This window comes from Alligator sinensis, unplaced genomic scaffold (genome assembly GCF_000455745.1).
Source record: "Alligator sinensis unplaced genomic scaffold, ASM45574v1 scaffold206_1, whole genome shotgun sequence".
Lineage (NCBI taxonomy): Eukaryota > Metazoa > Chordata > Crocodylia > Alligatoridae > Alligator > Alligator sinensis.
This window is the reverse complement of record NW_005843055.1, coordinates 359,125-368,342: the sequence shown is the minus strand read 5'-3', so window position 1 is coordinate 368,342 and position 9,218 is coordinate 359,125. Positions and strand designations below refer to the sequence as shown.

Below are 9,218 nucleotides of genomic sequence, written 5' to 3'. Positions count from 1 at the left end.
AGCCCTGCCCGTTTCCCTGGCAGGGCTCTGCTCCCCACCTCACAGCACCCCGGCACTGTAGTCCCTCCTGGGGCCACATGGCTCCGAGACTCAGCTGGCTGCCTGTGCCCGCTGCCCCTGGGGACTGAGCTGTGCCGACGCCGCCGCACCCAGTTCAATCAGGTTGTAATTGCAATTACATGGGGACAGGTCCCCAGGGACGGTGCCTGCCACTGGAAAGGTCCCAGTGTCCCGGTGCTGGTGCCTCCACCCCGTGCCAGCCTGCCCCTGCCCCTGCCCCAGCGGCTCCGCAGAGGGCTCGCCCCAGGCGGCGGGACGTGAATGTGGGGCCCGGGAGGGGGAGCCCAGTGTCCGTGGCTATGGCAGGGGGCACGGGCAGTGCTGTGCCCCGGTGCCCGCGGCAGTGAGTCTGGTCTGTGCCACGGGGGCAGGCAGGCACCATCAGCTGGCACAGATGCTGTTGATGGAGGCAGCGCCGGGGTCCACCAGCCCCAGCTCCTCCTGCTCGTTGACACAGAGCTGGTATCCGCAACCCTTGCGGCGGGGCAGCGGGGCCAGGCGCCCGTCGGGCTTGGCACGGGGTGGCAGCAGGAAGCCGACGCTGCCAGCGATGAGCATGTGCCAGATGCTGTGGATGTAGAAGTAGTTCTCCTCCGTCTCCACAAAGGCGTAGAGCAGCACGGCGGCTGCCGCAATCAGCGCCCCCGGGCACAGGTAGAAGGCCCAGCGCTTCCAGGTGGGCGGGTAGCAGTGGCGCCGGCGGATGCTACGGGCCGTCTGTAGGCGAGAGGGGATGGCAAGCACTGGGCACAGGGGTGCAGGGCTGGCAGGAGTGGAGACACTGCCGGGCGCAGACCCATGCCCTGGGGACCTGTAGGGGCAGGGGGGTTGCAGGGTGCGGAGCTCTGGTGTCAGAGGCCCCGTGGGGGCTGGGAGCGCGGCCAGCATGGAGGGTAGCTGCAGGCAAATAGGGATGGGGGGATGAGGTGGGGGCCATGCAGGGGAGGTGGTTTCTGCCCCAAGGCTGATGACCCACATGGCACCCACAGGCTTACCCAGGCGATGGCCATGATCCCTAAGGCGAAGAGGCTGGGCCCCAACAGGTTCCAGAGCCCGTGGCGATCCAGCTGCAGGGCCATGGAGAGCAGCATGGCGCCCAGCAGGTACAGCACCTGGCGCCAGAGCAGAGGGCAGGGTATGCCCACACTGCAGCCCGTGCCTACTCCCTGCTCCCCCAAGCCCCTTCCCTCTCCCCCTGCCAGCCGGGGGGCCAGGGCACAGACCCACATGAAGCGAGCAGGGGGCTGGGGGAGCAAGGAGGTATCTCCTGGCCCAGCACACTGCAGGCTGGGGCAGGGGCAGACCCCGTGCCCAGTGCCAGGCATCACCACCCCCCCATACCAGCCCCCCACCTGCTCCTGACGCTCACCTGCTTGACGACAGGCTGGAGCCGGGCCATGGCAATGACGGTGACCCAGACGGACATGAGGGAGCCCAGGAAGTCACAGAACTGCAGCACGTCGTACTCCATGATGCAGAAGACCACGATGCCCGGCTGGTCGCAGGCATGATAGAACTGGGGGTGGAGCGGGGGGCTGAGCGCACCCCACATGCCTGCAGGGATCCCCCCACAGCTCCCACCCACAGGTGTCCCCCATCTCACCACTAGACATGCTGTCCAGCCCCAGATGCACAGTTCAGCTGGTTGGCTGTGTGTGTCTCTGCCCAGCCAAACAGGGAACAGGGCACCAGAGTCCCCTGCCTGGAAGCACTCAGGGAGGACTGCCTGCAGCCCCGTGTGCACCATGGAGTACAGGATGGGGGGAGGTTGGATGGATACACTGGTGCACTTGCCCCCCTTCAACTCCTGCTTCTCCCAAAGCTTAAAACCAGCAGTCTGGCAGTGGCTGCCACATTTTCAGTCAGGCAGCACTGACTTCCTGGCTCATTGTCAGCCACCGATTCCTGCTAACCTCTTCACTCCACAGGTGCTGTGACAGCTGAAATTATGTCTGTGTGATAAAGGTGCTTGTTGAAGGCTCTATGAAGATTAGACCAAGTGTTTTTTTCTGTATGTGTGTAGATATTAAGCTGTATGTTGTTGCTAAGAGCCTAATTAAAGTTTAAGATGTAGTAAGGCCTTGTACAAAGTAAGGCCTAGTAAATTTAGCAAAGCCTTGAAGTAGTAAGGCCCTGTGGCGTAGTTAAAATAAACTTTATCAAAGGAATGCAAAGCTTGTACCGCTATTGGTCAGTCTAAGGACAGTTGAAGTAAAAGGAATCTGAGTGGCTGTACGTTATCGGTACTGTTCAGAAGCTATAAATTAGCTAAACATCTGGAAATTATTCAGAAGGAAGATACAGCTCTGTGAAAAGGATTATTTAGCTGTTGGCCTGGATCAGCGGGCCCGTGGATCTCGAGGAGCCCAAGGACTGAATACTAGGGTCCTTCCTGGTACCCCTTGGACAGCGCTGATCGGGGACGCCTGACTTCGCTGAACTTTGTGGAAAGAGAAACTTGTTGTACATCAGGCATCAGAGGGGACTGCCGATAAGTTGCTGACGTGGATTGTTCTTGTCTGTCATTGTTTGTCTTGTTACTGTGCGTAGTTGTGTTTTTGTTAAGTCAGTAAACCTTTCTTACCTCTCTACCCCCGACCATACTCTCAATCCCGAACCCACCGCAGGCAGCTGGGACAGTGCTGTTGCCCCTCTCTCCTTTCTAATGGCCTGGATGTGCCTCCATCAGGCTGCTCCTTGTTCTGCCAGGCTGCTCTCTGAGCCCTGCAGACTGCCTTGAACCTACTGCAATGAAGTTCTATCTGGTTTTGCTCTCATCTTGCACAGAGCAACCCAGCCTGAGGCCCTGGGTGCACTGGTGATGCTTCTCATTTACTTTTAACTGGAGGAAACTTGATGCTGTGTTGAATGAGCTGGCACCCTGCACCATCTTCCCCCCCACCCCCCCATTTCAAACTCCTAGATCCATCCAAGGGAGGGCACCGCCCCAGCCTGCCCCTTGACCCATCCCACCCAGGGACTCACAGTAGAGAAAAACATGGTGAAGATGTAGACGGAGGCTTCCAGGAGGTAGTGGCTGCGCAGGGCAATGGCCACTGGAGGCACGAACATGAGGTTGCTAAGGCAGAGCAGCAGTGTGGAGAGCAGCTGGAAGCCGTAGGAGAAGGCCTCCGCATTGTCTGTGCAGCCCCAACCGTTCCAGCCTGCAGGCAACAACCCCATCAGCTGAGCAGGGCCGGGCCTGGGGGATCAGGGTATGGGCTAGGATATTCCCCCTCCCCAGGGCCAGCAGGGGGTGACCCCTTGTCCAGGCTTCAGGGCAGCAAGTGGGCCCAGATGAGCAGAGTGCTGCATGGGGCGGGGGGCACGGTCTCACCTGCTTTGCACTCGCAGGCAGCGTACAGGTAGTTGTTGGTGCGCAGCAGCTTGCACTGGCCGTAGGTGCCACAGTCATTGATGCAGGGTGAGAGGTAGGTGCGCAGGTATACCTCTGCCGTCGCATTGGCACATGGCTCAAGTCTATGGGGTAAGGCGTCAGCATGGGCCCCAGCATGGAGACACGGGTATGCAGACTTGCACATACATGTGCCCATAGGCTCAGAGTGGACCCATGGCTCACCTCCCTGGGCCCAGTCCCTGCATCTCCCACACCTTGGCCGTGCTGGGATCACCCATCGATCACCTGCCCCGCTAGGCCCCAGCCCATGCAAGCTCCTTGCCCCTCCTGCTGTGCTCTCACAGGATGCCTAGACCACTCCAAGGGCCAAGCCACAGATCCCCTCATCTCCCCTACATTGAGCACCCCAACCGAGGGCTGTGGTGGGCACTTACCCACGGTCGGTGGTGCAAAGTGAGCGCAGGCTGAGGTACCAGCTCCCGGTCTGGGGGTAGGGGATGCGCAGGCGGCTCAGGTTGGCTGTGGCATTGACGGACAGCAGGAACCCAGCCAGGGACTCTGTGGGGACAGGGAGGGAAAGTGGGGGCTGTGCTGAGCGGGGCGGGACCCTGGACAACCCCCCACCCTGCTCCAGCCAGGGCAAACAGGCCCCAGCATCTGGATGACCCCACCCAGCACCCCCCAGCACCACTAGAGAGAGCTCTGCCCCTCCAGCCAAGCCCCAGCGCCCCACGCTGGGAGCCGTGGGCCCACCCCTACCTGTCTCACAGGTGACAGAGCTGTTGTCCCCCAACGTCAGCGGCACCTCGTGGTTCAGGCACCCAAAGACCGTCACGTTCTCACCCCACAGGGAGGACTGGAGAGGGGCCAGGGAGCAAGTCATGGAGCTGGGGATCCAGCCCCAGTGCCCACTACCCCACCCCAACCCACAGATCCTGCCTTGCTACCCCACACCCAGTGCCTCCCAGCAATGCCTGTGCCCCCAGTCACAGCCCCACAACCCTGTATCCCATGGCCCTACTGGTGTCCTTCCTTCTGTCCTGCAGCCCCTCTGCTACCCCACCCCAGTGCCCCTGCCATGCTGGTGCTCCTTATTTCCAACCCACAACCTTCTGCTGCGCCACCCCAGCCATGCCGGTACCCCTCACTCCCAACCCGCAGCCCCCAGCTATCCCACCCCAGCTGCACCAGGTGTCCTGCACCCACACACCACGTTGAGCTTGAGCTCGAGGTTGAGGACACCACCGCTGTCAAGCACTGGCAGGAGGTTGATGACAAAGACAGCAGGGCGCTCAGGTGGCACCGATACATTGGGCCCAAAGAAGATGTAGAAGTGCACCGAGAAGGTGTCCAGCTCATTGCGCAGCGTAGGTCGGATGGGCCAGCACCGCTCAGCACTGGGGCCAGGGCCGGGGCCAGGGCTGGGGCGCATGGTGCCATTGGCAGGTGCAGGGGGCAGGCCATCACCCGGCGCCAAGCTGGACGCAGAGCCGAAGGACTGTGGCATGTTCATGGCAGCGCCAGGTGGCAGGAAGGGCACTCGAGCCAGGCTAGGCCGGGAACAGTCTGCCAGGGAGAGAGCAGCATCGTCAGCAAAGGCCTCCCCTGCCCAGCCCCCCCAGGACAGACAGCCCCATGCCCCCTGGCCATCCCACCTGTGGGGAGCTCTGGCCACTGCTCACCACAGCCCCCCATGACAAACCTGCCCACATGCCTACCCCAGAACACGTGCCAGGGCTGGCTATAATGGAGGTGAGCAGCGGGGAGGGGAATGAAATAGGGGTGGGGCTGTGAAGCTGAGAACCCTGTTCCCCTGGCACCCCCAGCCCCATGGACACTGAGCCACCTGCCTGAATGCAGCCCTGGGGGTCAGCCATGGCCTGCCCCTCTCCCAGAAAGGAAACTGAGGCACGGAGCAACCACCTGCAGTGGACCTGGGAAGGAACCCAGGAGTCCAAGCTCCTAAGCTGCCAGGAGGCAGGAGAAATCACTCCCAGCTGCCCTGGCACGTGCAGGGCTGCAGGCTTCAAAGCTGGGCTGACAGGCAGCTGCACCAGCAGGGCCTCTAGCCAGCCCACAGCTTCCAGCTCCTAATTTCCTGGGGCCTGGCTCCATCCTGATTCCTATCTCCAGACTGCCTGGCCTGTGGGGTCCCTGCCCCACTGTGCCCCTGCCCAGCTCCTCACCTGTGACCTGCACAGTGACCTGGAAGGAGATGGTGCCTGGCGTGCCCGGGTGCTTCTCCACCAGCACGTAGTACCACTGCTGCCAGAAGGGCAGGTCCAGTGCCAGCTGGCAGGGTGCCCGCTCCCGGCAGTCCCGCGCTGTGGAGTTGTGCAGCGGGGGTGCCTTGGGCCTCACCCGCAGCCAGAGTGGGCAGCCCTGGGCACCACGGTCCGAGGTATGGCACTGCAGCACCTGCACCAGCACCCGCGAAGTGTAGCTGGGCACGAAGACCCTGCAGGCACGGCCAGCGTCAAGCCTCGGCCTCATTCCCAAGGCAGCTCCCACCCCCCTCAGCTACCCAGGACCCCGCCTCCCTGGTACTGGCACTGGGGCAGCGAGCTCCAGTCTAGGGTCAGCAGGACCCGACGTGGGGCTGCTCTGAGGTCAGGGAATGGGGGTCCCAGGAGAAGGGCAGTGGGTCTGGATGGGGAGGGGGATGGGTACAGGTAGCTGGGGCTGCTGTTGGATGGGCGGCTCCAGGGTGCCATGTCAACAGACCGGAGTCCATGCCCAGCCCTGCCCTGCTGCACAGGGCTGGATACAGAGAAGTCAGAGCCCTGGCCCAGGCGCTGAGTAGAGGACCCTGAATGCAGAACAACTGGGAAGATCCCCCCGGGACATGGCACATCCCACCCCCAGCAGAAAGCCCCATGCTGGCACCCCCACACACTTGTAGAGGCTGGAGCGGTTGTGGGGCGCGATGCTTTGGCTGGTGACATAGCCAGGGTAGAGCACGGCGATGCCCACCAGGCGCTGCACGATGAGCTGAGGCTGGAACAGGTACTGGCACTCCTCGTACAGGCCCTGCGAGCCACCGGGCCAGGGGTCAGCGTGGGGCAGGGCAGTCAGACCCAAGCTGTGCCCCCACTCTGTCATGGGCAGCCATGCAGGGCCTTGGCCCGACCTGCCCACGGCAAGGGGTCTGGACCCTGGAACTTCCCCGGCACCCACTCACCTTGACGGAGATCTTGCCATCATCCTTGGGCAGGTGGGCAGCCAGGAACCAGTCGCCAGGCAGCGGGCTGGTGACATTGAAGACGCCGGTCGTCCGGTTGGGTAGCGTCCAGGTGAGGGTCAGGGCGAAGGAGCCGGGCACGGCTGTGTCCCGGGGGAAGTGGGTGTGGAGGGGGTTGATGACAGGAGGAGCCCCTGAGCGGAAGTACCTGCAGGCAGAGAGCCGTGAGAGGTGACATGGGAAGGAGCTGGGCAGGAGGACAGGGCCAGTTCCCTGGCAGCTGCATTGGGAAGCCAAGCACTCGCTCTGCCACTGACTCCCTCTGTAGCCCTGGTCAAGTCACTTCACCTCTCCAGCAGCAGCATAGGGCAAGCAGCTGCCTGCTGCATGGGTCCCTGATCAGGGAGACAGGCCAAGCACTGCAGGGCTGAGGGCCACCAGCTCCAAGAGCAAACCCAGGCAGGGCATGCAGCAGGGACTCGTTATGTGCAGGGCCCACCGACCCCATGAGAGCAGTGCTCAGGACAGACACGGCAGGGCCAAGCCAGACAGCCCGGTGCTCCAGCCCTGCAGAGGAGGCAGGAGCCAGAGATACAGGACCGGCCCAGCCCTGCCCAGTCCCGGCCCAGCCCTGGCACTCACACGGTGACGCTGCGGTCCGGGCACTGGTCCCCGAAGGTGCCGCCCTGCTCCTTGAAGGTGATGAGGTTCCAGACGGCGATGACGGTGTCCTCAGGGATGTGAAAGTGGAAGAGCTCGATGCTGGCGAAGGAGCGGAAGGGGCTGAGCTTGCGCGGCGTGCGGGTGAAGTAGTCGGTCACGAAGAGCCCGTCTGCAGGGGGCCGAAAGGGTGTGAGCCGGAGGGAGGGAGAGGGCGGGGGACTGACCACCCCTGCATGGGGCACAGGCGCTTGGGCCTGCTGCAGAGTGAGGGGCTGGGTGACCCACCCTGTCCCCGAACAGGGGTCTTGTAGGGACAGCTGAACCCTGGGGCTCCTGAGTCCCGCGGGCAGGGGGTGCTGGCCCAATGCCGGGGCCTGGGGGTGGGAATGCAGTGTCTCCTCCCTTCCCAGCTGCAGTCTGCTCTGGCGGTGCTCAGACCCGGGCTGGCTGCCCTTGCCCCAGCACTGTGCAGGGGTGTGGGCCTGGGATCTGCTGCTAGTTTGGCCTCATCTGGATACTGCATGCAGGTCTGGGCTCTGCATTTTGAAAAGGAGGTGGAGAAGCCAGAGAGGGTCCAGAGGCAGCAACAAAGATGCTCAAGGGCTTGGAAGTCAAGTCATAGGAGAGGGTGAAGGAGCTGGACATGTTCAGCTTGTGGAAAAGGTGCTTAAGAGGGGACCTGGCAGCAGTCTGCAAACACCTGAAGGGCTGCCATGCAGGAGATGGAAAGCAGCTTTTCTCTCCTGCTGCAAAGACAAGGAGGCAGACCAATGGCTAGAAGTTACAAAGCCAGTTTGAATTGGATATGAGGAAAAACTTCTTCCCTGTCAGAGCAGGGGGCAAAGGAACAGGCCAGGGAAGGGTGGGCTCCAGAGCGGGGCCTGCTAGAAGCTGCCCCTCCCACACACACACGCATGAGTAGAAGCTCCCTCTCCCTTCACACATGTGCATCGGCACAGAGGCGACGAAGGTTGCTCTACAGCCGGAGCAGGGCGGTCGAGGAGCACCGTGCTCAGCAGTGGGCGAAGGAAGCAGTGCTCACAGTGGCTTGGGTGAGGAAGGTTATAAGGAGCCCAGAGAAGTGCATGTTATAACTCCTTATAACTGGGGGAGCACAGCGGCAGCCCTGGCTGTGCGGGGAGAGGGCTGAGGGGTGGCTCTGCTTGCTGTGCCCAGGCTGCCTGGTGCGTGGCTGCCCCAGGCTCTGGGATTTTGCAGGTGTCCATAAGGGGTGGGAAGGGATTTCCCTGCCTCCTGTTGCTACACATGTCAGGCGGGTTTTCTTCCTCAACAGCTGGGTGCTGGCTGTAGCCTAGCCCAGTGCTGTGCCAAAGCTCCTGTGGGACCAACCCCGCAGGGTCCTGGGTGGAGGGTCTTGCCCCTGTGCTTAGGCTTAGACCAACACTGTACTGGGGCAGGAAGGGATTTCTCCCCTGCTTAGACTGGTCCAGACTGGGGAATTTTGCCTTCCTCTGCAGTGAGGGCATGGCCTGGGCCTGAGCTCACTCAAGTCAAGTAACCCTCTTGGCAGCAGCAGGACCCTCCAGCCTTTGTCCCCGGCTCTCCCTGGGACAGGCTTGGGGGCTCTCATGTTTTTGGGCCATGGGCCTGGGTGCCAGGCAGCAAGGTTGATTGCATAGCGTCAGGAACTGGCCAGACCAGGAGGTGTCTGGGATGGTTTGTGTGGCAGAAATGCCACTGTCTGTGCCCCTCTCCAGAGACCTGTCTCTGCCAGCCTGAGAGGCTGGTGTTGAATCCCTCAGGGCGGGGATCTCCCTCCCTGTCTGCATGACAAAAGCCTGGCGCCTGAATGCTCTGGTCACCTGGGCAAGGGGGAAAAGCCCGGCGCGCGGGCCCAGGTAGTCAGGGATGCTTTGGTAGATTGGTCAGCTTGTGGCCAGTATGGGCAGCTTCGATTGGACCGGGCTGCTGAGGTCAGAGAGGGGATAAAAGGGC

General features: G+C 62.2%; 1 protein-coding gene across 1 annotated transcript in view; it reads right to left on the bottom strand.

Moving 5' to 3' along the window:
- Positions 1–336: 336 nt before the first annotated feature.
- TMEM8B (transmembrane protein 8B) overlaps positions 337–9,218 on the bottom strand; it is an 11,050-nt gene continuing 2,168 nt past the window's right edge. The window contains exons 2-13 of the mRNA XM_006037026.2: positions 7,242–7,431; positions 6,600–6,807; positions 6,315–6,448; positions 5,605–5,876; positions 4,629–4,984; positions 4,178–4,274; positions 3,853–3,976; positions 3,398–3,540; positions 3,046–3,224; positions 1,430–1,576; positions 1,056–1,172; positions 337–777 (exon numbers count right to left, since the gene is read on the bottom strand). Coding sequence (XP_006037088.1) covers positions 442–777; positions 1,056–1,172; positions 1,430–1,576; positions 3,046–3,224; positions 3,398–3,540; positions 3,853–3,976; positions 4,178–4,274; positions 4,629–4,984; positions 5,605–5,876; positions 6,315–6,448; positions 6,600–6,807; positions 7,242–7,431 — 2,303 coding nt within the window. The 3' untranslated portion in view covers positions 337–441. The remainder of the gene's footprint in view (positions 778–1,055; positions 1,173–1,429; positions 1,577–3,045; positions 3,225–3,397; positions 3,541–3,852; positions 3,977–4,177; positions 4,275–4,628; positions 4,985–5,604; positions 5,877–6,314; positions 6,449–6,599; positions 6,808–7,241; positions 7,432–9,218) is intronic.